The following is a 27,459-nucleotide window of genomic DNA, read 5'->3' as shown; positions in this document are numbered from 1 at the left end:
TCATCATTGGAGATGGGAAGAGAGTACCCGTTCTGGCAACTGGAGTATTTCATTTTACTTGTCCATCTGGCCTAGTTTTTCCTTTGAATAATTGTCTGTATGCTCCTGGCTTGACCAGAAATATCATTTCAGTTTCGTTGTTGTTTGAACAAGGATTTAAGTATGTTCTTAATGGCATGGCTATTTCTGCTTACTTGAATGATATCTTTTATTTTGAGGCTAAACCTCGAAATGGTATTTATGAGATTGATGTTCAACTGACAATAACGTATATCATCTTTCAAAACGTATCAAGACTAGCATCAATGATACTTTTCTATGGCATTGCCGACTTGGCCACATAAGCAAGGCAAGAATTAAAAGACTCCAATCCGAATGGATTATTGAATCCACAGGACCGGACTTTTTTGACGATTGTGAATCTTGCTTAGCTGGCAAACTCGCCAAAGACTCCTTCACTCATAAGAGTGAACGAGCAAATGATCTGTTAGGACTCATACATACTGATGTATGTGGACCTTTCAGAACCATGCCTAGAAACCATGAAAGATACTTTGTTTCTTTTATCGACGATTATAGTCGATACGCTTATGTATATCTTACGAAACACAAGCATGAAACTTTTGAAAAGTTCAAAGAGTTTCAAAACAAAGTGGAAAACCAACTTGGTAAAACCATTAAGATACTTCGATCAGATCGAGGTGGAGAGTATCTCAGCTCAAAGTTCATCAGTCATCTAAAAGAGTGTGGAATTGTTTCACTGCTCACTCCACCTGGTGCACCCCAACATAATAGCGTTAGCAAGAGGAGGAATCGAACTTTGCTAAACATGGTTCGATCGATGATATGTATAACTAACTTGCCTCACTCCCTTTTGGAGTTTCGCCCTTATAAACACCTCCCGCATTCGTCAAATACTACTACCAAAGCGGTTATTACTTCTTCCATCCTGATACAAATATGATTTCTATCAAGAGGAAAGGCCACTTCCTCGAGAAAGAATTTCTCAATCGAGGAACTGGAGATAACATTGTCGTTCTTGAAGAAATTCAAGAACCACAATCAACCACTGAGGAAGTTGGAGCGTCTGATCAACAAATTGTTGTTGCTAATACATCAGACATGAACACAAGCGTTCGCAGAAGTAGTAGGACTTTCGTACCAAATTCTAAATACCTATGGCATTTAGATGGTCCCGAACTCTTATTAGTAGCCAAGTCTAACGACGAATCTACTAACTACAAAGCTGCAATCTTGGATCTAGAATCTGAGAAAAGGCGTGAAGCCATGAAAGCCGAGATGCAATCTATTCATGAAAATCAAGTCTGGAACTTGATTGAGCTACCCTCTGAAGGTCGGGAAAAATGGAGCAACTGGATTTTCAAGCATGCATCTCGTAGCTGGAATCTACATTTTTGATGAGAGTAATCAAAGAGTTTGATTTTATCAAAAATGAAGATGAGCCTTGTATTTACATAAAGGCTAGTGGGAGCACTATATCATTCCTCATGCTGTATGTGGATGATATACTGATAATTGGAAACAACATTCCTATGCTTAAGGTAGTTAAGCACTGGTTGGGATCTTGTTTCGCAATAAAGGATCTTGGTGAAGCTGCTTATATTCTGGAAATCAAGATCTACCGAGATAGATCTAAGCAGCTTCTAGGGCTAAGTCAAAGTACATACATAAGCGAACTCATGACACGTTTCTCAATGAACAACTCCAAGATAGGAGCTATTCCATTGCTAAAGGAACCGTTTTAGCAAATCGCAATCTCCGGCAACAGACATTGAGACAAAGCACATGCAAGCAATTCCATATGCTTCAGCGATTGGCTATGTCATGAACGCTATATTATGTACTAGACCTGACGTCTCGTATGCGTGTTTGGAGGAGTGGAAGAGGAGCTTACTGTAAGGTGTTACACTGACGCTAACTTCCAGAATGACCGAGATGTTTCTCACTCATAATCTGCTTGGATGAAGAAATTCATAGCCAACCTCGATCTAGTTCCAAGTTTAGGAAAATAATCGACGTAATATGTGATAACACAGGTGCTATTGCTCAAGCCAAAGAGCCCAATTATCATCACATGGCCAAGCACATTTTTAGTTCCACTATATACGATAAATACTGGAACGAGGTGACATCATAATAAGCAAAGTATACACAGATCAAAATATAGCTGACTCGTTCTCTAAGCCGATGACTCAGGACAAGCATGATCAGCATAGAGATGCTATCAGGCTTAGACTTTCTAGTGATTTATTTTGATATAGTATTTGGATGTATGGACGTTTAATCAGTTGTACTTCTCTGTTCACTTTTGATTTAATGGTTAAATGCAAACGTTGAATAATACAACTGTGTTCATTTTAATACGTTTAATCCGTGAATATTGTATTATAAATTATCCGTAGTCGGTCAGACTCGTGGGAGCGATTCTGAATTAAGACTATTCTGACTTTGGACTCAAGCAATTAACTTCCAAACTCACATACCTCATTACAAATGACGTTGGATGTAACTCGCATCAAATCATCTTCATGGATCTTGAATAAGATGTTTTGATAATAGTATGCTCATTTAGTATCCTAAGACCTGAGATACATATTAGAACTTTCATTTACCGAGGAATATTCTTTGATCATGTCAACCGCTGTTGCGTAACTGCCAGCCATAAAGGCATTGATTGGGAATGTTCTGGAGTTCAGTGGGAGTTGTATGTAGTCAAGATGGGATTCTGTACTCTTACATTAAAATGTAACAGTTAGAAATCTTGGCGCCCTCGTTGATTCAAACTGGTAAAGTGTGAGGCCTCACCCAAACTTACTATGTGATTGATTGGACCACTTTGACTCTATATCGAGAACTACAATAATTGAACACTATATGAGATTAATTTGATCATGTCTCATTGTTCAATTAATGTCTTATACAGAAATGATAGATGACAACGATTACTATAAATTAATTATCTTGCAATAAGGTATTCCAAGATACTTTGGTTATGAATTTAAATGTCATATTTGGTTGGGGACAGCTATGTGTAGCTAGAACGCCTCTAGCTGTTAGCGTTGTGATACTTGACCCAAATCCGTCCAAGTGGGAGACTGTTGGATTTAATGGTCGGTTCGGGTCAAGTCAACGCGGACCGACCCGAATGTGACCCGGTATGAGTTACACCGGGGGTAACGAAATATAAACCCACTTAAACGTTAACTGGGCCCGGCACATTCAATTAGATGGATGGGATGATGGATAAGGCTTTGTTTTGTTAATTGGGCTCAAACCCAATTGGTTTAATGTCACACCCTCAAAATCCACTAACGGAGTTTTACCGTCAGAGGGTGTGAACTAACAGGATCGGAATCATTAGTTATAATCAAACCATAAAACAAAGTTTCAAAACCATGAAAACGTTTACGAGAAATTAAATGCGGAAGCGTAAAAACCTTTAACCAAAAGTTGCGTCACGCAGGACGACTTAAAACCAATGATAACCGTTAAAAATAAGTTTGCATAACAAAACCGTTTTCAAGCAATGCATGTTCCTAAACCGCGCGCCCGCCTCGGCTACCTGAGAATAACATACTAAAAGTGTCAACACAAGGTTGGTGAGTTCACAAGTTTATATAAAAATAAATGTTTAGCGTTTGCGTTCAGCGTTTTGCGTTAAGCGTTGTGCGTTACAGCGTTTTGCGTTACCAGATAGTGTTATGTCAATTATATATCTATAGGTAGCTAGCCTATAAAACAAGTATCACTAAGTGTTCGACACCGAAGCTGACTGTTTATCAATTTGCCTTGCCACCAGGTCGTCCAGACCATGGTATGTGTTTAGCCAAGATTACACCCGCTCGACATCCAGTCGAGTTTAGCGTTGGGTGGGGTTTGTCAAACCCAGTAGTACTACTCAACAGTGACTCGCTATTATCCAAATATTAACCGGTTCGATGTTATGAAGGACTTTAGTTTACGCGTTTGCCACTTAGTCTTTACAAGTGATATATAATCTATATTAACAAAATCTTAAATGCGTTGCGGAGTATGTTATCTCCCCCAAGAGAAAAGCGTTTAAAGAGTTTAAAAGGGGAAAGTGAAACTCACTGTTTGCGAAGATATTCCCAAATTAAATCACCAAGATGCGCGTCACAGAAAAACTCTCTCTAGCGTTCTAAAACAACAAAGAGATTTTTCTAAGTGTCGGAATATTATCGAGTCTCTAGACCCGGCACATAATACCTATGCACGTAACATGTTTCGTGTTTCGTTTGTGAATCGTGTGTGACTTTAACAAATGTATTTGTGATACAATACATGTGTGAACAATTATTTACGTGTCACGTATTCATAAAGTACATCACTAGCAATTTCTCCCCGTAAGGGCACTTTGGTCAAATCATGACAATTAACTAGCCATTATTCCCCATAAGGGCAATTTGGTCAAATTATGACAATCAATTAGCACTTATTCCCCGCAAGGGTAATTTGGTCAAAACATAACAATTATATAGCATGTATCATGTTTCATGCGTTTTCACAAAACTCAGCAGCTAGTTTCACCGAGACAGAAATTCTACTTGAAAGATTGTACTATTCCACCGATCATAGCATCTCAATTAATTTACCAAAAATCATCACAGAAGCATATATGTCTTAGGTTTCCAGAACATATTTTATTATATTTTTATTCCACATAGTTTTCTCACAATCATCAAATCATTACAGCAAACTCATAACAGTCAAATTCATGCGCAACAGAATGTTATTTGCAATTCCCTTTAAAAGAAAAATCCAATAAATGCAAGACCACTTGGGTTAGGTTCCTAACTCAATGAGTCAACTTCCAGAAGTGGAACCAACCCAATTGGTCTCGTAGTTCATGAGATATAACATTTACAAAACAACCTAACAGCAGGTCTAACAGCTCAGCTTTGCACAACGTTTTTGTAAAATCATAAAAGTTAACCTTTACTTGTCCAAAAATTACAAATTTATACTCTATAGAAACTAGACTCAACCTAGTTTACTGTAGTACCAATAATCTCAATCAATTTTCACATTTACACTTCGTTACAGTCACTTAAACATCAATAACACATTCTGTCCAGAAACTGTTTGCATCCAAACTCAACATATTAACTATCTATGGACTATCATGCATTCATATAACACTCTAGACTCCATAAACACCATCTATGCACATCAATTACACATTACATACATGATTAGGGTTCTTGTTTGAACTCAATTCAAAGACTCAACAATTAACGTATAACAATATCAATACTAGTTATCATATCATTATCAAATCATCATCCAATCAAACAAAATCATATGAACACATAACCATATAGAATCGGCAGCTAGGGTTTGTGATTAACCCAACAAACATCAAAATCAAGTATAAAGGATGCATAGGATAATCGATTATACCTTCCTAGCACCTAATTCTTCAATCAAACACTTGATTTCTTGATTGTATGTGTGTGTGAAGGTGACGGCAGCCAAGGAGGTGGAGAGGGTTTCCGATCGGGGTTAGGGAGAAGAATGATAATAAGTTAGGGTTTAGTTTATGATGTATTTATAAACATAACATGTTACATTCAAGTCCCTCCACTTCTAAGTATTACTTTTCTAGCCTAACTAACTTGTTTACATCTTGAGTTAACGTTTATAACCATGTTATCACATAACACATAAAGCTCACATAATTACTGTTTTGACGTTTTTCGTTTATTCATCAATCGTTTGCGTCAACTCGTTTGCGTTTCGGTGCAACTCCCGAAAGACTACACATGTAGTAAGTGTTAAGCGTCATTTAAACCCTAGTTTAAATGTAATGAAGTGTGCGTTATAGGTTCAATGATCTTAAGTTTGAATTGACGGAGTTGAGTTAACGGAGTTAACCTGAAATTGACGATTGTCACATTTAACTTGATTAAACCCTAAACACATCATATATATATATAATGATAATGAGAAACAAACCCCAAGACACATCTATCATCTCTAGCCGTTTTTTTCCGGCGCCGAAATCCGGCAACCCGTTTTTCCGGCGAGGCCTTTTTCCGGCCACCGAACAATCACCAACAATATTGTCACTAGCCGACCTCAACACCACCAGCTGTGTTTCAATAACCGAGCTGCTGCTGCTGTTTGGATTCTGACCACCGGAACCAGCCACCGCCACCCAGCTACCCGTCGCCGGAGCAATCCGCCAGTCGTCAGATCTCCTCCGTGAGTGCTGTTGCTGCTGGTTCACTGTTATTGCGGGTCTGCTATTGTTACGGGCTGCTGTTGTTGCTTCCTGCCGTAAACCACCACCGGCTGCCGTGAGCCGCCGCCGTTCAACCGCCAGAATAGTTCATTGGCTTGTTTGATTGTGTCATCTCCAGCGCGTTTCGTTAAGCCCTCGGTGTCTTCCCGGTTTCGATAACCGAGGTATAAATACCTTAACTTTATCTATGGTTTGATTTATTTATTAATCGTACTCGTATAACGTTGTAATCGGATCCGGGTTTTGGGTTTCGGTTTTTGGTTCGTGTTAATCGTTTATATTCCGCTGCGTTTTACATAGTTCGTTTTAACATATATATTAATATTCATTAATATCTATCGAAACGAAATAATTATTAACTAAAACGGGTTTTATATATTTGACCGAAACCCAACAAATACTATACTAATTATATTAATTAAAAATAATCATCATCATCATCGTACTCGGTATATCCCACCAATAACAAAACTATGGTAGGGTCTGAGGAGTGTAAGATGTAGAGAGTCTTACCTTTACCCTTTAGGATAAAGAAGTTGCTTCCGGTGAGACCCCCGACTCGATAGTAGTTTTGCATCAAGCCTCGGACATAAGACACAGAACACTCAACCATCGGGACACCGCCGATCGGTGCATGTACCCTTGTCTTTCGGCTATCAACGCCACCACATGATGCCTGATTAAACTTCCGCCACTTTTAAAGTTATTTTCACGAGATTAGTAAAATAACATTAAAATTAACAAAGTTAAATTTAAATACAGGATTTATAAATATCATTCCTAACCACTAAGTTTATACATACATATGTTAGTAAGAAAGTTAAGGAGTTTTGTTTTGGGACGAAGATTTTAACAATTTAACATATACACTTCGCGTTTTCATTATTAAATGAAGATAATGAATTATTAAAATATTAGTTTGAAAGAGGAAGCTACATAGTATACACTCTTTGGACTAGGTCAAGCTATTTATTAAATATATATTCAACAGATGAAATATTTTACTCTCCTCCCCCAATCAAACTCCAAATGGTTCCATATAATCTAGTGGCCCAAAACTATTATAAGAACAATTAAATATTGAAAAAACAAAGAGGTGTGTACAAGAATAATTAGACCCTTTCAGCTGTTGCTTCTTTTCCATGCCTATATATAAGTGCATCAGAATTCATATGTTACACATCACCAACTATAATATCTTTACCAAGCACAAAAGTTAATAATAACAAAAGAGTTCAAATGGCTAGGAAGAGAAAACTTGCCAATGATCAAGAACACAACATGAGTGACCATCCTGAAGAAAACACTTCTTGGGATGAGATGGTTAAAGACTCACGGGCTCTAGGCGGCCCACGGCGCGCTCGGAAGAGATTCGTGGGTGTCCGCCAACGGCCCTCAGGTCGTTGGGTGGCGGAAATCAAGGACACCATACAAAAGATTAGAGTATGGCTAGGCACTTTTGACACGGCTGAAGAAGCAGCTAGAGCTTATGATGAAGCTGCTTGCTTATTAAGGGGAGCCAATACTCGAACCAACTTCTGGCCTTCTCCTCAATCGTCTTTAACAGCACCCGCCCTTCCGTCCATGATCACGAACCTGCTTCTTCACAGGCTCAAAGCTAGAAACAACTCTTTGGCAGCCATGGGTGCAAGTGGTTCATTTCATAACACTTCTCAGTTAACCCTTAATCATGATCATGAGCATGACTATGATGACAAGAAGCAACAAGCTGAAGTTAATGACATGTTTGAGTTCCAAGATTCAATCTTTACTGATTTCCTAAATGACCCGGATGAGTATGTACCTAATAACAATGAGATAATGTCGTCTTTACCGGTTAAAGATGATAATCTTAATCTGGTTGATCACAATGAACATGATGATCAAATGATATCTCTATGTTCAAGTGGTGACACAAACAATGGAGGTGTGATTGAAGACGAATGTGAAGAAGAGTGTAGTGATGTAGGAGTGATTGATTTCGGGTTCATTGACGAAATAGGATCATCGTGTAATTATTCACCTTTTGAAATAGCTCAAGAAATAGCATCAAGTTCCATCAATGAGGAGAATTACAACAGTGAAGGTGAAGAGCCATTAACAATATCCGAGGCAATGAAGAGGATGAAGTATGAGCGAAAGTATTCGGCTTCTCTTTACGCTTTTAACGGCATCCCCGAGTGCTTGAAGCTGAAACTTGGACTGGGAGGTGGTTCAAAATCTACTAAAAGGTCCAAAATGAATCAAGGGTTCAGTAAGAAAGATGAAGAATCAAAGAAGGATGTTGAAGGAGAGAGTAGCGCGGTTTCTTCCTGCAAGTAATGTTATTGATGGAGAGTTATCATTATGGAGCTCTCTTGATCTTCCAACAATTTGTTTTGTTAATTGAAGCTTATAGCTTAAAGAGGTGTTAGTTTCAAGCTGACCATGTAGTGTTGCAATGTTTTTGTATTATGAAGTTGTGATGTTAATTGGTCCATGAAATTAAATTGTAGGTTGGTTGGAATTTTACCGACTTTGAAACGTTTGACATGAGTCTTGTTTACTATATTGATAATTTAAGTTATTTAACTGTTGATGTTACGCGTTCATGACTTGAGATTAGGAATGATAATAATGCTCATCCTTAAATGACCGAATGAATTGATTCGGGTAAAATAAATTAATAGTTCAAGTTATACAATCCTTCAATTTGAGTCTACTCAAATTAAAAACTTTTAAATATAATTTACTCTTGTAAAAACTTGCGAACTTATTTCGAAAAAGTTGGTACCAACCATACCATATCCCGCTAGCCTACCAAACTTAAACATCTCCGACCAGTTGTATTTACTTTTTATTTTAACTTATGAAAAAGTTTTTTTTTATTTATTTAACTTGTTTATTTAGTTCTAGTTAATCAAAATGGTTTGGATTAATAGAGTTGAAAGAAGGCCACTGTATAGTGGCTAGGTACTCGTGGGTCGAGCTAGGAGTATCATTTCCATCCTAATGATGAGACACTCATCTTCTAGTTTAGTTTTACTTGCATCTTGTTTATCTTACCATACGTTAAACGCTTCACGAAAGTAGATATCGTAAAGAACCATAATTTGAATCGAAACATTTGGAACGTGTAATAAGTTAGTTATTCGGGAATGATATTACTTTTAAAATTGCTAGGTTGTAAGATTAATATATGTATGTTAGCATATTTATTTGTTAATATTTATATATTAATCTATTAAATAGTCTACGATTATTTTTTATTTATATAACTATAATGATCAAATATCAATATCCCATGACGGTAATTATTCGATGGACGTAAATGTCTTTATGTTATAAATTATGGTTTCCTCTTGGGCATATATATATTGAGAACATAAGTAAAAAAATTCACTATTCGTTATTCTCTATTCATTTCTCTCTCCACCCATCTCCATCATAACCATGTACTCTAAATGAAAACCAGACATCATCAAAATCATGAGGAGTTCTATATCATCAACATACAGCGAGATCACAAGTACACGATTTGTGATTTCAACATGTTCATTATCTTCTAGAACATAATTAATCAGAATAGGCATATACGATACCTGACCCGATTATCTAAAACATACACACTAGTTTACTTGAATGGATGCTACAAACATTTTTATTATTTGTTGTTTGTCTATTGATAATATAGTATTCCACTTGGAGAAACACGGATCTAAACTGAGGTCTAGAAGAGCATTTCGAAAGGGTGTCTTGATAACAAAGATCCGAGTGAGTGATCTGAATATGCAAAAAACTAACCTATGCCATCCTCATAACAGGAAGGGGGACTTCCTGTAACCTCCTTTAAACATGAAAAACAATATAATAAGTTTGCGTTTTTTCCTTTAGGCCGGTTAGCCCCTTTGGGAGATCCGATCATGACTCTGGGACCATATCTCTTCAAAACTATTCACTAATTTTCTATTTTTAATTTTTCTGAATTTTTTTTAACGGCCAACTAAATAAAGCCGGGTACTCCGTACGCGGCTCCTATTGGCTAAAGGTAGCCCGAGCCGGTCACTAGTCCGGACGGACGGAGCCCCTAGCGGTCCACCTGTTGAGGGATTCACCGGATAAAACCCAACCCCCACGTCCGCCAAACGGCACGACAGCGAGGAGCCGGTAAAACCGGGTGAGATCAGGACTCGAACCCTGGCAAGCCAGGGTCATCCCTCATATCTCCCATATAAGTTGGTGGTAGTGAGGTTTGATCCACCTGCCTCTCACTAGTAAAGTGAGTGCTCCACCATTGAGCCACATCCAATTTATTTAATTTTTATGAAAAAGTAATAAAAATATAATATAGAAAAATAAAACATGAAGAAAGTTATGTACCATAGACCTGCAATAATTATAATACCGTGTCAAACTCACCCCATAGCCATCATCGTGAGACTGTAAGAAAGGTCACAAATTCTTCGTGTAGGAAACGTAAGGCGTAGGCGATGCCAGTTTCTGATTAACTCCATCGTTGACCAATCTCTCTCTCTCTCTAACGGAAACCTAATCATCGGGTATGTATGTTTGCCTTTATCATCTATATATATATAACCTAATTACTGCACTGTGATTCATTAATAATAACCTAAGTTCTGAGTGGATCCGTCGGTCAGGTTTTTGATTATTTCAGTTCGCCTTTTGTTTTTCAACCGGCCGTTAGTTATATAATCAATCTCGAAATTAACACCGAACTTGTATGTTGAATGTATTGGAGGATCCATTGGTGGTTTATCACAAATGAAGTTATCTGTTCAATTCCATAGTTAGGTTAGCTTTTAGAATATAATAAGCTTTTTACTATGTATTTCTGTTAAAAATTAGTTATTTACAGAGCATCCATTACCTCAGACCGTTTTAAATGCTTATAAATTAGCTATGCAGTTAATGCGTTAAAAATCGAATATCGATCAAGGACTGAGATTTGAGATATTGATTATCGCTGTGGGATATCGGTAATTTTATGATAATGCATAATTCATATATATACATGTATAAAAACATAAACATATATAATATTAATAGTTATATCAAAAGTCAAAACTCAGACGTTTCAATATTTGAAACATGATCTAATTGTAAGCCATGAAATCTTCCTCCGAGTCCACATCAACCAAGGCATCCAAAATATCGGTCGATGTCGTCGATAATATTGGTATCGATGTTATGACCGATATTTAGATTAGGGACCAATAACCGATAAATCGCCGATATCCGAACGATATTAACTGCATAGTAAGTTAGTCGTATCACACCAACTGGTAAACCCTTTTCTTGTATAAACTTTGTTTTCTGTATTCACAAGGTTTATAAGAAACGAATATTAAAGTAGTAAATGAGTTTTATCCTGTAAGCAAGTGCCATGAACCAATTTTCAATAGAATTTTTATTTCACACATTGTGTAAATGAGCCAATGAGGGTTCACCTGCTAGCACCCTTTTGTAGTAGCTAAGAAGGACTAAATAATGCCTTAACTTAAGCTAATAGTGTAATACACATATTCATTTGATTATACAACGGACTTGTACAACTTGCTTGATACATTAGTGGTTTATTATTCCTTTCATCTATAGACAGAGAATATTTATAGATAGTTAAGAGACAATTATGAAATGAAATGGTTTATGGTTTTATAACTTGTTATGACATGGCAAATTTATTAATCATCAAAGAGGTCTTTGATAAATTGATAATGTATGCTTTAATGGTTTGATAATTTGGCTTCTTATCAGTTATCACTATCTGTAAACCTAACCGTCCTATGTTTTTTTTCAGAGGGTGCTTCTGGTTTTTGAACGTCTTTTCTTTATCTGAAAAGTTAAGGTTATTGACATGTCATCAAGGAGGAACGTTAACTATACTCGTCTTCCTGACGAGGACAATGACTATATAGGCAATGAAGGAAAGTATGACCCACGGTTCGATTACTCACCAGGCAGCATGGATGAAATTCCATGGAAATCTATTGTGCTTGCCCTTTTTCTTCTTATTCTTGGATGTGGACTTCTTTTTCTGTCATTCTTCATCTTCACTGGTCACATGGGCGGAGAAAAATCACAAGCATACGGGCTGTTTGGGCTTGGGGTTCTCACTTTCCTCCCAGGTATCACTTCACGTGTTTGATGAGTTTCGGGGTGTTTATGTTATCAAGTCACATATAAATAGTTTTAGTGTTTGGGTATTGTGAAAGTGATTTTGATTATATGATAACTTAGTGGTCATTTTTTTCATGTAAACCATTAAAAATCAGAGATTGTCAAACACTCAAACAACTGATTACTGAATCCAAACAGGATATCTGAAATGGTTTTGTTATAGCCGAGTGTATTTTGTGTCAAGTAATCACTTTTGGAATTTGGAAATGCTATCTTGAGCATTAACCTTTGAACAATTTTTAAAACTTCTGATGATATTTAATTTGTTTTAGGCTTCTATGAGACTCGAATCGCGTATTATTCATGGAGGGGTGCACAAGGCTACCGTTTTGCCGCCATTCCTAGTTATTAAGAAATTATATGCTCATTCTGGTCTGTTTGGATGTATATTCTGGATGTAACATACTTGCTTTACCTTCCTATTACGTAGGTTAATATCGTTTTGTTAAGTTTTTGTTTTGGAAGTGATTTTTTACGAATTTTAAAACTATAGCATTGGTGTGTGGTAATAGATTTTTGGTTTTTTGTTTGTTGGATGATGATTATCAGGTTTCTCGTATAGAGTAGAGGTGCACACTGAAATCTGTTTGGGTGAAACTGGAACACAGTTCAATTAAGTTTACTGGTTGGAACCGGTTTGGGTATCTATATACTTTGAAACCTGTTTGTGGATAAAACTAGTTTTGAATATGGTTTGAAACCGATCCGTTCTGATATGGTTTTCTTCTTAGGAGCTGGTTTCTAAATCGATCTGGTTTGGGTCAACTGATTTTGACCTTGTTTACCTGGATTTGATCTGGTTATTGAACTGGTTTGGTTTTGCCCAAATACCGGTTTTGATCACTGTTATAATACTATATTGGGGGGTTTTGAGTGTATTTCAGCCCAAAACTGATACAAGAATATGACATTCTTGGGTCCTAGTTTCATACGCCTATTGGGTCCTCGTTTACTTTTGTGTAAACTACACTTTACAAAAAAAGGATGGCGTATTGGTGTATGAAAAGAGAACCCCATCATTATTAGATGAACAAAAGGGCGAAAAAGCAAACTCTGTAGCTTTCAAGTTTATCGTGAAGAATGCCATATAATATTCGAAAGTGGTTCAAGTAGAGGTGCACAAATTGGGTTTTTTAAATACCCGGGTTCGGGTATGACCGGGTACGGGTATGATCGGGTATTGGTAATAATCGGGTCGGGTTCGGGTTGGGTATTGTCTCTAAAAACCATACCCTATGCATCGGGTTCGGGTCGGGTATAGAAACGGGTATTCTAAAACCGGGTATTTGAATACCCTATTATCGGATATTGAAATAACCCTATTTACGGGGTTTTTCCGGTATTTTTTTGGTATAGATTGGATTTTTTTTAAAGTTTACACTTTTTAGAGGTATTTTTCGGGTATTTTTAAGGTATTTTTCGGGTATATATCGGATATTTGAAATACCCGGTTTCGGGTATTGGAAAACCCCGGTTCCGGGTTTGGCTATTACCGGGTACAAATCGGGTTTTCGGGCATTACCGGGTACAAATCGGGTCCGGTTCGGGTTTGGGTTTTAGTGCCAAAATGCATACCCTATCCGTACCCTACGGGTAGGGTCGGGTACGGGTTCGGGTATTAGAAAAACCGATTCCGGGTATTTATTTCGGGTCTGGTTCCGGGTTCGGGTTTTTTGTGCACCTCTAGGTTCAAGTACGTACGAAAGACGAAGTGAAGAACCAAAACATGAAACTGTAGCTTTCAAATTTATTAATTTTTTTTTGATAATGCAATATGGAAGATGAGGTTCTTTTTGTGAATTGATAAGAAATTGATTGGGGTGCCAACATGTTAGCATGTGACCGATTTTGATAATCTTATTCTTATATCCGATTAAAAAATCGTGTTTCACACCAGTCTGATGCAAGTTATTTATTGTTATTTACCAGGTTTCTATGTTTGTATGTGGGTATTGCATAGTTGTGGTTAAAAATTACTATGTGAAACTCAATCCTGATCTCACCTCAAAAGTAAAAAGTGAATTTAAATAATAATACTTAAACCGTAATTCTATGACTTTAATATTTTCAAGTTTCTAATAAATTTAACATGCTGTCTTTTAAACAGGCATATATTGTATAATATATTAATCGGGCGGGTATTACATTATACCATACTTTACTTTAAGTTACCACATATCCGAATATCGAGCTCACTATCTATTACCAAAACGGGGTTATACCTGACCAAGACCCCTATGCTCAAAAAGTTCACAGCCTACTCGAAGTTCATTCAAGAGATCGTGCGAGGCTGGTTTTTAAACGAGCTGAACCTGGATAGGGTTGGCCCGATAACGAGCCGAGCCCGGGCCAAGTTTACATTCTAGCCTAGCCCGAGCTTGCCCGACCCAAACTGCCAACAGTTCACCATGACATTCGATTGTAGGTAGTAAGTTCTTATCAATTTAGAATTGTGAAGTTTACATTCTTGAATTTAATGACGTTTCTTATATAAACTTGTGATTATGGGGTTAAACTGAGTTAAATCTGTCATTTCCACGCACTACTTGATATGTGCAAACCAACTGCTCGATAAAATGCCTGTGTGAGTTTCGCATTACTTTTCAAATGCAAATAACTACAAATATACTTATTTACGCCACTATATCTTAATAAAACTATTATGATTGATGGTAGATAGCATATTCATGTTACATGAGTATTCTAACATGCTATTATTCCGGTTAAATGACAGTTAGACTCTATGTTACTCATTTATGAATATGAAAATCACATTTGCATATGGTAGATGTATTCTATTTAGGATGAGGTAATTTGTGTAAAAATGTATGGACACAAGGACAGATCAAATCTTGAAATTCTGATCAGCGATGGACGGAACAAAACCCTCTGATCACCGCTTTTCCATGCTAATCTGTTATGTGTTTTAACTTCTAGTTTATACCGCTCAGTCAATTTTATCACATTAAATGGACAATTTTTTTTAATAAAGTGCAAAATTGTATTTGATGATCAGAACATTGTTTCACGCTTTCATGTATTGCAAATTTGCCATTGAAGCAATGTTGTGACAACCATAATTTTAGGAGGATTGCTTTATGATACATGTATTAATGTTAATTACTTCGAGTGAACGAACGGGTAACTTGTAGAATAAGGAAATGATCATTTTTTTCAATTCTGCACTTGAACCTGTGTTGGATGTGTTATTGTTTCTTACAAGCTATATGGCGAATTACTTAACCGGTTAATTGTGCAAGTTTATTATGATTACAAGCATATGAAGATGAGGAAACAGAACAGCAAATCAGGAAACAGTTTTGTTCGTTTCATACCATCACCTTTTGTAGAAATACATCATCAAATTCTAATTTCAGCCTCACTCAGATGGAATGCCACCACAGCCAATATGATTCTAATGGTAATTTATTATTTTTTGTTGTCTTTTTATTTCAACAATAAAACTTTGTTTCCAATGAAAGTAACGTGGTTTGCAGTGATTTGCCAAGAAGAATTATGGTTCAATTTAGTCAGCAAAAATGATGAATCTGATACAGATGATTTTCTTAACTTTCATGGTGGCATATGAGCGTAAGCATCCTTTACTTTTCTTTATTAATAATAGTATTTTGCTTGTCCTACCATACGCCATATATAGTTTATGTTTCAAACTCTTGGAAACATACGAGAAAGATACATCTTTTTGGTTTCAAGAGAGCATCAAGGTGATTAAGACATTGCATATGTCTTTTGTGTATTCTTTAGAAAGAAAGTATTCACGATTTCCTTATTTGCATGCAGTGTTTGATTGAAAGTCAATGGGATTCAGAAAAATAATGTCGTACACAGAAAGACTGTAGATCATGGAAGGTGGGATGAACCCAGAAGATATTGTTTTCTAACAACACTGAAAGAAAGCTTTTGCATGCTTATAATTAAAACCTGTTCTTTCATGACCACGACAAAATTGTTATCAGGTACGCACCATCATTTCTTCTTCATTGTACATACGGGTGTTAAATGGGTAGTATCACGGGTTGACGGGTCGAAGTTTTATATTTGGTTTATAATCTATCTAAAGTTTGCTCACTCTAATAACTATGCATAAAGTAGTCATTTTACGTCATAATGGGAATTTTAACTTCTAGAAGTACCCTACAATTGTGTCTGTATAAATGTAGTTTGCTTAATATCATTTAACTATGCATTTGTACATAAATTTATATTAATGCCATGAATGGAATATATTATTAACATGAGTGAGTGGTAAACTAGAATCAAACTAACTTACTCAGTATAATTTCACCTAGAGCAAGTTATTGGTAGGGTATGGGGAGGGTGGCATCAGAGCAAACTTTTCCTCTATCCCAGGATATAGACCCCCGATTCAGGAAATCATTTTTTTATTGTTGTTTAAATACAAAGTTTACGTGGATTTGACTATCTAAATAAATAAAATTATTATTATTGGATTATAATAAATCTCACCTTGTGTATTCTCCCATTCCTTATTTGATACCTGATACCAGACCAATCCATAGAGTGTGAAAAATGTGAACAAAGTGCTGAAATCGGGTATAAAAAGTTATCTACCACCATTGCAACAAAGATCAGGCACCAATTATATCTCACATTGAATAATAACTAGTAAGTTAGAGAAAGGGCTAAATGAACAATATAAAACACAACAATAACAAATAAAATCAAAGAATAATCAATCAAGGGTTGACAAGAGGTGAAATTTTGAGCACCAAGCCTTATGTTTCATCAACCTTCTTAAATTAGAAGATGCCTTTACTTGTGCTTTGTATTCCACTTCCCATTTCTCCCATGCATGTCACTTCAATTCCATTTCTCTTTTCTTCTTCACCTACCTATTCTCATTCTTATCCAAGCTCATGGTACAACCTCCAGCCACCATTGCCTCTATTTTACATCATAATTCTGTATCTGTAATCCAATAAAAACACCCTTAATCACATTATTAACCAACCTTTAGTTTCTTATTTACACGACACAAAAATAATCAAGTTCTATTTAATAAACGGAATTACCCGAACAAGGCCCATTAAATAAATAGGTTGACCCGTTTGATTTTGAAGGTTTTTTTTTATGAAGTTTCTGTTTTGATTTGAGGGGGGTTAATTGAAAAGTTAATTATAGCTTGAATCATTAGTTGTTTAAGATGTTACCACATTACAAGTGATTACTCAATTTGCAAAATGAATTTTTTAAAGCGCTCAGCCGAAACACGACATAATTTTTAGGTGTGTACGAGTTAAAGTTGACATCTTTAACACAAATAGATATACGGGTCTTAGTCAGGTTCACGTATTCAACCGGTCATCCCAAAATCCTTTAACTCGCCAACTCACCAACACAACATGAATACATGTTTAACACCTAATGTCAGATATTGCTAGTACCTTTAGAAAACCGTGATCTAGGAACATCTGGCATTCTATTGGTTCTATGTGATGGGATTCCCATAGGTCCTGAGTGCCGTATCCTTTCTTTTTTAAGACAACCCTGTAGGTTAATAAACTGATATCTTTTATATGTTGGTGGTTGTTTCATTTCAATATAAAGATGCCTTACAGATGATAAATCTTGATCAGCTGTTGCATCATGCCCAAAAATTGGCTCAATTGTCCGAACATCTTGACTTGTTGGGGTCACAAAACTGACATGTTTTCGTCTTTTTGTTAACCACCCGAGTGTCCCATCTGATGTGGTCGCCAACACAGGCAGTGTGCTAACTGTGTCAGTTTCAGATACATCCGAGGTTTGGGAAATATATGATGATATAACACTTGTCCTATAGGCCCATGAAAATAAGCATTCCGGCGTGCCTGACCAACCAAACGTTTGAGATTAGAAAGTGATAATATGATATAGAATAATCAGAATGTAATAATTTGTTAAACCTCTGTTTGTTCCAGCAAAGCTGTTCGGCCTTTTCTTAGATTTCTTGAAGTCAGAGATGCCCGAAGTCTGCCACCGGGTTTGTTTCTGAAAGTCATAGGTGTACATTAAATATTAACTTGCATACAAATCTTTATAAACTTTAGTCTACGACCAAAATAAAAGAAAACCACATACGAGTGTGCTTCACGAAGCTTTGCATCAATCTCCTTGCTGGGCGGGTACTTAGGCAATCTTGCAGGATCACAAGCAAAAGGCCTCATGTGGGAATACTGAAAATCAACAAAAATCAAGAAACACATTTAAATAAAGAATGGCTTGATTCCTCAACCATCATTCTTGTGATTTAAAAGTTAACTGGCATCCAATTTAAGGATCAAATTTGTTACAGTTATGCAAACTATTTGTCTGAACCAACAATTTCTCAAACTTAGGGACCAAAATTGTAATATGGGTATGCCACAGGGACTATTCGTGTAATTAAATCCTATACTTAGTCATTATTCTATATCCCTTTAAATGTTAGGATAGGTATGACATTTTATCATTATTATTAGTTGGTTAACTTATCATTATTCTTTTTATTGTAATCTCTGTATATAAAGAGATTTGGTATTCAGTTATTCAACACAAAGAAAATTTTGTTCACTAATATCGCTTTGTTTTTCGTTCAATTTTTTTAGTTACCTCGGATTGAAGAGCAGATGTGGCACTCCCACGTTTTTCAGGTTCTACAGAAAGGAGAGCTTCGAGTAAATTCACAGCAGATTTCGGGAGTTCATTGCAGCGTTCCCGAAGAGAGCTCTGGTAAGCACGTCGCGGCTTAGACATTTTGGCTAGAGGAAGTGTTGGTTTACTCCAATACTCATCCGGTGGCGTGCCACAAAGCATGAATATTTTGTGCAATTGTTCAACCTGAATATGTGGTTAGATTAAGAACTAAATAGGCATAAAATAAAGATCTTTAATCATTCTGAAACTTTATTTACCTCTGTTCTTCCCTTGAGAATTGGTCTACCGACAAAAGGTTCAGCAAAAACGCAACCCACACTCCACATATCGACACATGTTCCATATGTTGTGGAACCTAAGAAAAGCTCAGGAGCACGATACCATAATGTCACCACACGGCTAGTCAATGGTTGTCTGCTGGAAACAAAATTTGCCAGACCGAAATCGGCTATCTTTAATTGACCTTCATTATTCACCAGAATGTTCGATGTTTTGATGTCCCGATGAAGAATTCCTTGCGAGTGAAAGTACTCAACTCCTTTCAACAACTGCTGAATGTAGCATTTGATCTGCACCCCACATAATCTTTTTGAACAATTCCGTGTCGGGAAAGAATGTTTAAGGTGTGTGAATGATGCGAACCTGGGAGTCATTGAATCTGATGTTGGGGGACGATATAAGTCCTGCAAGATCATGTTCCATGTACTCGAAAACGAGGTAAATGTTGGATGATAAACGGGATGTAATAATGCCTTCCAATTTCATGATGTTTGGATGATCAAGCTTTCAAAGGATCGTGATTTCACGAGCCATAAATCTCACACTTTCAGGCTGGAAGTTGTCGAATCGCACCTTTTTCAGTGCCATCATTCTCCCGGTCTTGAGATCACGTGCACGATACACGTTGCTGTATGTCCCTTGTCCAATCTACATCAATGTTAGTGAGTTTATTATCTATTATCTGATTTATGTTTTACCATTATCATTAGTCGGTTAGCTTAATCATTATTCTTTACATATAAAGCTGTAGTCTCAATTATTTAATATACAGAAAATATTATTCAAACAATACAGTTTTTCAGTTTATTATCTATTATAATTATTGTAATCTGATTTTTGTTTTATCATTGTCATTAGTCGGTTAGCTTTATAATTATTATTTAATGCACAGAAAATATTATTCAAACAATACAGTTTTTGAATTCTTTCATAATACCTTTTCAAACCTCTCGTAACCATCGGACTTTTGAGGAAGCCAACCATCAATGGCTTCACCCGAGACAGCACTAAGCCAGGCGGGCCAACCGGCTGCAACATGTTCCGCTACACTGGATCTTCCAAACCTTACGTTAAACGTAAGCGAGGGCTTTTTGGAGTGCTTGTTATTAGAACGCTGTTTCAACGCCTCATCATCATTAGGGGGGTCCTCACGCTTAATGATTTTATTATTATCGTCATTCGTTTCATGTTTAATGTATTTTTCGGGTGAGGAGGCGTAAGCATGATTGTTGTTGTAGGAATGAGTAAGGGTTAGGGAAGAATGAGGGAGAGGGGAAACAGTAGAGTTGGCAACATGTTTGGAGCTGATGCAACCCATTTAAATTTGCCCCCAAAACCCATCAATCAAAAGAGATCAATCGACAGATTTTGGGGAGACCCAGATGGATGGGGGATCGACCGGGCCTGAAACTGTTGACGGGATGAACGCCCCCTTAAATAAACCTGCAGAAAACAAGCTCTCAAATTACACAAATCAGCTCTAATTTCGGGAAAATTAAGGTGGTTTGATCTGTTCTACTGGTTGTTTTGGTGTTTGTCATCATAGGAGGTGGACCATTATTCTCTCTTCATCACTCTTTTTCTCTTGTGTCAACATTTCCCGCCATTAACAACTATAAATTAACCGTCACACAGGTTTTGTTAAATACTATTTTTTACACCATTTTATCAAATAACTTTTTTGTAAACAATCAGTTTTTAAATATTTGTAAAAAGACTAAGGTTTGAATATGGAAATAAGTCATTAATACATAAGCTTTTTGTTGCATACAATGTGTTTTATAATCCATTAGTGTTTATAATAACACTCATTCAATATGTTTAGGTATTAACGGTTTGAGTGATGTCTGCTTGTCTGGTGTGTAGTTAAGGGTATGAATTTCAGACATAACAAACATGTTTAGCTAAACGAGGTAGGTTGTATCAACTTAACATGTTTGTGGGTACCCTTGTATAACCCATTTGTTTATTTAAATGTTTTTTTATAGCATAACTTAAGTTATTTAGGCATTTTAATACTAAAATTAGAAATAAATTGACATGGGTCACACATAATTGCTTCAAATGCAAAACTAAAAATAATATATAAATTTAGAATTGTAAAGTTTTAATATGAAAAAAGAAAAAAAATTATATTTGGGTTACACATGTCATGTTCGTGTCAGCCCATTTATAAAATCACAAAATTTATATTTTTATATATTAAAATTTTAGGATATAATTTTGGTTTATAAATTATATATATTAAAACTTGGACTTCAATTTAAACGAGCCGAACGAACAAGCATAATCAGTTTTAACAGATATTGAACCACCATGACCATGGATGCTTAATCATGCATTCATCCGAGTTGAAATTTAGGGGTGGACATGAGTCAAGCTGCTTGCGAGCTACTCGAGATCGGCTTGCAAAAAGCCTAAGTCGAGCCAAGCTAAAACAACCTCGAGCTGATCAATAAGCTTGTTTCATAAACAAGCTTGAGCATCACTTGTCGAGTTCGAGTCGGCTCGCGAGCCTAAATAAGCCCTATTATCTATATAATTTTTATTTGCAGTATATATTTATTTAATCAATATTGACATATATAAAATTATGATAAGAATAAGTATATAATATATATTACGGTATATATAAATTTATAGTTTAATATTTTGTATGAAAATAATTATAAATTTGAAACAAACCGAGGTCGAGCTCAGTGTAATTTAAATTGAGCTCGGGCTCGGATTATTTACACCTTTTGTATTGTCTAATGTTATTGCTAATTTGCCTATTTGGACTCTTTTGTATTCAGCTGTTTTTCTTATATAAATGTATCAAGATTATCATGATTAAATAAATGGCGTTTATTTAGAACGGTCGCACGTGTTAGTCAAACGAGTTGTGTTCGGGTTTTGTATTATAGTGTGTCATGTCGTGTCAGGTTCCTTATTCTCGTGAGGGTATGTTTGGGATTGCTTATTTAAGTGAAAAGTGATTTTTTATTAAAAAAGACTTTTTGTTAATAAAGACTTACTAACTTATGAATTTATTAAAAGAAGTTTTTAAAAAATGTTTGGATTAGCTTATGTGTTGGGAAAAACTAAAATGACTAAAATGACACTCTTTTTTAAAATGAATGTAATGAGTTTTGAGGGTTAGAGGGGCGTAATAGGTAAATCAAACTCATTAAATTAATAAGTTAGAGATTAATTCATAACTTTTCAAAACCCCTTTGTTTTATCTTCTCTATAAGTTAAAATTCATAAGGCCTCTTATTAACTATTCAAAAAGTTTATAAGTTGATGATAATAAGGAATCCTAAACCCCCTTACTATGTTGTGTCATGTCGGGCTTGACTCGATAGCATGATGCCTTTTACCATCTATTTATGCAGAGCTGGCCTCAAGCATGAGCGAGTAGGACACCCAGCGTAGGCACGTTTTTTTCCAAGGCACTAAATTTATGTATATGTTTTTTGTAAATATAAAACCGAAAGATTTATAGGGCCCTTTATATAAAAAAACTAAAACAATTAAACCACAAAACTTATTGGGCCTCTTATTTAAACTTTACTGCCTCGTAACTTATTGATTGGGCCCAGATAGAAATGATTGATCTATTAATATGCGCAGTAAATACACCACAGCAACAACAGCAACAACAACAACAACAACAATAATAATAATAATAATAATAATAATATAATTATAAGCTATATTATAGTATTCAAAACCTTTATAATATAAAGATTATTATTATCTAACAATTATCTACTTTTAAGTAATGGCATATACCTGCTCTTATTTTGAATCATTGAATAGCCCACAATACTTTGTCTAGGCAGGATTCTTTCTTTTTTATTTTTAACAGCGAATTTCTTTTTAATCCATGTCGTCTGTATAACTTAAATCCAAAACATCCCTCTTTCTAAACCTAGATGTTTAAAAACTGTCTTTATCTTTGTTTCGTATTCATTGTTAAAGAAAATGTTTTCCTTATTTGAAAAATAAAAACCGATAACTTGAAACACCAATCTAACCTAGGCCTGTTCACGAGTTGGACTGCTTGGTCGTGCTTGGCTTGTTTACAAACAAAATCGAGCCGATTGGCTCATTTACAAACTGAACCAATCGAATGAGCATCTTTCAATCAAGCATTGAGTGGGGACATTACTTATTTCTATTTTCATTTTATAAATTTCTATAAGAAAGGTTTGAAGTTTTATATAATGTATCTGAAAAGTGAAAACAAATTATTAGCTTTTTAGATAAACTTGTAGCTTAAAAAATTATACAAGAAAAAAGTTTGAATATGAGTGAGAAAGTTTTAAGAGAGGTGATTTATAGATGGTTACAATTTACTATGCACATCACTTATGCCAAGTGATGTTTATGTGTTGTTTATGTTACAACACATAGATGGTGTACACAATTCATAATGATGTGCACAATCAAGTAATCAACTTCCACCTAGAAATCACATAAGAGTTTTTTTTTTTTTAATATTTACTCAAATATATAAATAAGTCTATATGATGGTTTATAACTTTTTGTAACTTGGATAGTGAAGGTAGGAAGGAGATTATCAACATCTACCAAATTAAATAAATATATTATTATTTTCAAGTTAAAGCAACACCATTGGATCTGGCATATTAATATATTATATTTTGTTATGAAAGGAATAATAAGAAAAATAATTAATAATGCCAAAAGGCCAAAAAGGACGGAAGGTAGAAAGAATCTAGAAATGTGAATTGATAGGTGATACATACATACATACATACATACATACATACATATAATATGTTTCTCTCTCTATATCTATATCTATATCTATCTATCTTTAGCTGAAAACCAGAAACACATTTATTTATTTATAAATATATAAATTCTATATTTATCATTATTATTCTTATCTCAAATCACTCTCTTTCTTTCTCTCTCTCTCGTATCTGTTGATCACAGAAGAAAAGTGGACCTGCAGATCGGATATTATTATTTCGCCTCTTTTTTTTTTCATTATTATTTTTTCTTCAAATTCGTGCTTGCTTAATTTGAAGACGGTTTGACGGAAACCTAACGGCATGAGGTACTAGATTTTTCTTTAATTAACCGTTTAATTACTTCTAGATTTTAATTTAATTGCGTTAATTTCAATTCCTTTAAATGCTTGTGTATTTGAAGTTATTTGAAGCTGTTGTTTTGATTGATAGTTGAATTTAGGTTCTTAATAATAATAATAATAATAATAATAAAAATAATAATAAATAATAATATTATTATTATTTTTATTATTATTACTATTACTAGTACTAGTACTAGTGCTCTTTTGTGAAACTTGTTCAAAAGCTACTTTAATATCATCTATAATTGAGTTAGAGTTGAGTTGAGTCACTGTATCTTCATATGATAATTGTTTGGTGATATATATATATATATATATATATATATGCTGATGTTGTATTTTCATTGGTTCTATCACTTTCCAAACAACTATCATTTATGGATTATTTATTATCTTTAAGATTACTTGCAAAATTGAAAGCATAGGATCTATCACTGTAACCAATAACTATGTTAACATAGTCTATATGAAGCTGTTATTGAGTACAAATTGTTGTCGTATTGGTTGATTGTAGTGCAGGAATGGCTACCAAAGTACAAACTAAGACACATTTTATAGGCTCTGTGATGGATCTAAACAACGCTTCGTGTAATGGTATGTGGGAACCATATCATGGCGATAGAAACCAGGGTTATAACTCGTTTTTGATGAGTCAAACCATGGATGGGCACCCTGGATATCCGAAAGAACATATGAGGTTCATGATTTTGAAGCAAGAGTCAGTTTTCAAGCATCAGGTCCATAAGAAATGTGATTTTGTTAATTTGGTGAATGTATTTTTGTTAAACTTTCCGTGTTACTGATGTAGCCGTTTTTTCAGCTTCAAGAACTTCATCGCCTGTATAAAAGACAAAAAGACTTGATGAACGAACTCACAATGAAAAAGCATTACAAGTTTACAGTAGCAGCTGCAAATTCGAGTCATTTTTTAAGTCAAATTTCTTCACAGATTTCCAAAGATATGCATACTCAGAGAAGTGTGATTGATTTAGAACTTCCTGCTGATGTGAACGACTATAATGAAGAAAACCAAGCAGTAACAAATCTTCGTAATTTAAGCACAAAAAGAGCTTATGATTTGGCTGATCTTAATGAACCAGTCCGTATGGAAGAAGCGTCGTTTGCAGCATCTGTTAATAGTGATTATCGTGCTACTACTAAACTACAAAAGCAAGATTTATCTACAAATTCAAAGTTTTGGTGCTTGCAAGCTGAGCCAAAGAAAGGCTTTGAGCATTTATCCAGAAGCAGAACAATATTTGGTGTTGAACTTTCTGAAAGCAGCCATAAGCAATCTTTTGTTACTTCACAGTCTTCTTCACAAGATCAAAACGCTTCATCAGTTAACCGTAGCCATTGGATTGAACCCTGTCTAAAACATGAAGTTTTTGATGGGAAAAAGAACCATGAAAATTTTGGAAAACAGCTGCCTCATTGGCTTGTGAAAGCCAAAGTGAAAGAACCAACACTTTATCAGATGAACTTGGATTCTCTGCAACAACATTCTCAGCAGTTTTTTAAAAAGGCTGAGAAACTTCAAACTGATCATTTCCAGGGAATTACAAAAATTTTAGGTGTTCCCGTTAACGTTCAAGATGCAACCACCCTTACTCATGATAAGAATGCTGAAAATGACAAAAGCAAACACAATTTGGAATCAAGACCAGTTTTTGATTTAAATTTGTCATTTAATGAAGAGGAAGATCTTTCATCAACACCGAACATTCCCGAAGCCGTTGTCAAAATTGCTTCAATGGAGATCGACCTAGAGACTCCTGCAGCCCTTGAAACCGAACCAAACGATGATCACATGGATGCTGATGATCAGGAACTTGTTAAATCTGCAGCTGAAGCTATTATCTCCATATCATCATCCGAGCCGCCACCCTCTGACACTTTGTTGTGGTTGTTGGCAGAGGTTATTGAATCTGATAATGATTTCAAAGATTCAGTAACTGCGAACAAGGATGAAGATTGTGTTCCCGAAGGTATGGATTACTTTGAGTACATGACATTAAAGCTGCTAGAAACCAAGGAAGAGTACCACTGCTATGAGGCGCCGATTGTGGAGGAAAAGGAAGAAGATGGCGGTTTATTGACAAAACGAGCGGCTAGAAGGGGACAGGGGAAGCGGGGTAAGGCGAGGAAAGATTTTCAGAGGGATGTATTACCGGGAATTGTTTCTTTATCGAGGCGAGAAGTAACTGAAGATCTTCAGACATTTGAAGAGGCATTTAATGGTATTGGTGTTTCTTGGCAGCCAAAGAGGAAAACAGGTGGTAAGACTGGCAGGGGCAGGCGTCGGCTGCCATCGCCCTCACCACCACTGGCGGTGGTGGCTGTTGAGAAGAGTGTATGTTGGGAAGCGGCGTTGGACGGGAAAAGTCTTAGGGGGTGGGGAAAAAAGACGAGGCGTTTGCCGAGACAGAGATGTCAAAATGGTAATAATTATCACTCTCTAGCTTTGAAGTGTTGATTAAAATCAATATTGTTGTACATAATTATACAGTAGGCTTCTTAAATCATGTCTCCTGTACAAGTGATAAACTACATTTTGTCTTATGAGTTTGATATAAATGGAAAGACAGTTTGCTTGTTCATGTGCTTCACAATTTCAACTACTAACGAATTTTGTTTGCTTTTAGTTACGAGGTTTTTTTTTTTTTTATTATATTTTATATGATTCAAATATCATAGATTTTGTCAGTCAATGTCATATGGACAAAAAGTCGGCAGGGGAAAACGTGTGACATAAGTTTGTTCTACCAAAAGTTGGGACCAATGTCATTGTTGGAAGATATGGTCATATGGAATTATTAAATCAAATTTACAAAGATATTTTGTATAGTGAACGCAATTCTTAACTTTATTTAAACAAACATAAAGTTTTTTTTTTCTAATTTTAATATATTTAGAGTTGTGAATGCTCAACTATTTTTAAAATTAAATA

The 27,459-nt window shown here is 35.5% G+C and overlaps 2 protein-coding genes and 2 pseudogenes across 3 annotated transcripts; 3 read left to right on the top strand and 1 right to left on the bottom strand.

The window, feature by feature from the left end:
* The first annotated feature begins 7,525 nt into the window (after positions 1–7,525).
* Positions 7,526–8,973, top strand: LOC143579263 (ethylene-responsive transcription factor ERN1-like; annotated as a pseudogene).
* Positions 8,974–10,674: 1,701 nt separating this feature from the next.
* On the top strand, positions 10,675–13,056 carry LOC143579261 (uncharacterized). The gene is made up of 3 exons (XM_077062620.1): positions 10,675–10,824; positions 12,086–12,411; positions 12,736–13,056. The coding sequence occupies exons 2-3, from the start codon at positions 12,141–12,143 to the stop codon at positions 12,813–12,815; spliced, it is 351 nt and encodes a 116-aa protein (XP_076918735.1). The 5' UTR covers positions 10,675–10,824; positions 12,086–12,140; the 3' UTR covers positions 12,816–13,056.
* Positions 13,057–17,855: 4,799 nt separating this feature from the next.
* LOC143579260 (cyclin-dependent kinase C-2 C-like) lies at positions 17,856–20,794 on the bottom strand (annotated as a pseudogene).
* Positions 20,795–24,292: 3,498 nt separating this feature from the next.
* Positions 24,293–27,173, top strand: LOC143579245 (uncharacterized). Of its 2 annotated transcripts, none has more exons than XM_077062610.1 (3): positions 24,293–24,473; positions 25,029–25,246; positions 25,330–27,173. In XM_077062610.1, the coding sequence occupies exons 2-3, from the start codon at positions 25,031–25,033 to the stop codon at positions 26,983–26,985; spliced, it is 1,872 nt and encodes a 623-aa protein (XP_076918725.1). In that variant the 5' UTR covers positions 24,293–24,473; positions 25,029–25,030; the 3' UTR covers positions 26,986–27,173. The 2 variants fall into 2 exon arrangements, with proteins under 2 accessions (XP_076918725.1, XP_076918724.1); XM_077062609.1 differs by having other exon boundaries at positions 25,024–25,246.
* Positions 27,174–27,459: the final 286 nt, after the last annotated feature.

The sequence above is a fragment of the Bidens hawaiensis genome, unplaced genomic scaffold (assembly GCF_021521415.1).
Source record: "Bidens hawaiensis isolate Kalapana, Puna unplaced genomic scaffold, B.hawaiensis_p1.1 tig00029636_1, whole genome shotgun sequence".
Lineage (NCBI taxonomy): Eukaryota > Viridiplantae > Streptophyta > Magnoliopsida > Asterales > Asteraceae > Bidens > Bidens hawaiensis.
Note: the sequence above shows the minus strand (reverse complement) of the source record. Positions and strands in the feature narration are given on the sequence as shown.

What these genes read in the sequence shown, in the direction of transcription:
- LOC143579261 (XM_077062620.1), top strand. Translation starts at nt 12,141, where the DNA reads ATGTCATCAAGGAGGAACGTTAACTATACTCGTCTTCCTGACGAGGAC. An exon ending in GGTTCTCACTTTCCTCCCAG is followed by an intron (nt 12,412 to 12,735) that starts GTATCACTTCAC and finishes AATTTGTTTTAG; the next exon opens with GCTTCTATGAGACTCGAATC.
- LOC143579245 (XM_077062609.1), top strand. An exon ending in AGTCAGTTTTCAAGCATCAG is followed by an intron (nt 25,247 to 25,329) that starts GTCCATAAGAAA and finishes CCGTTTTTTCAG; the next exon opens with CTTCAAGAACTTCATCGCCT.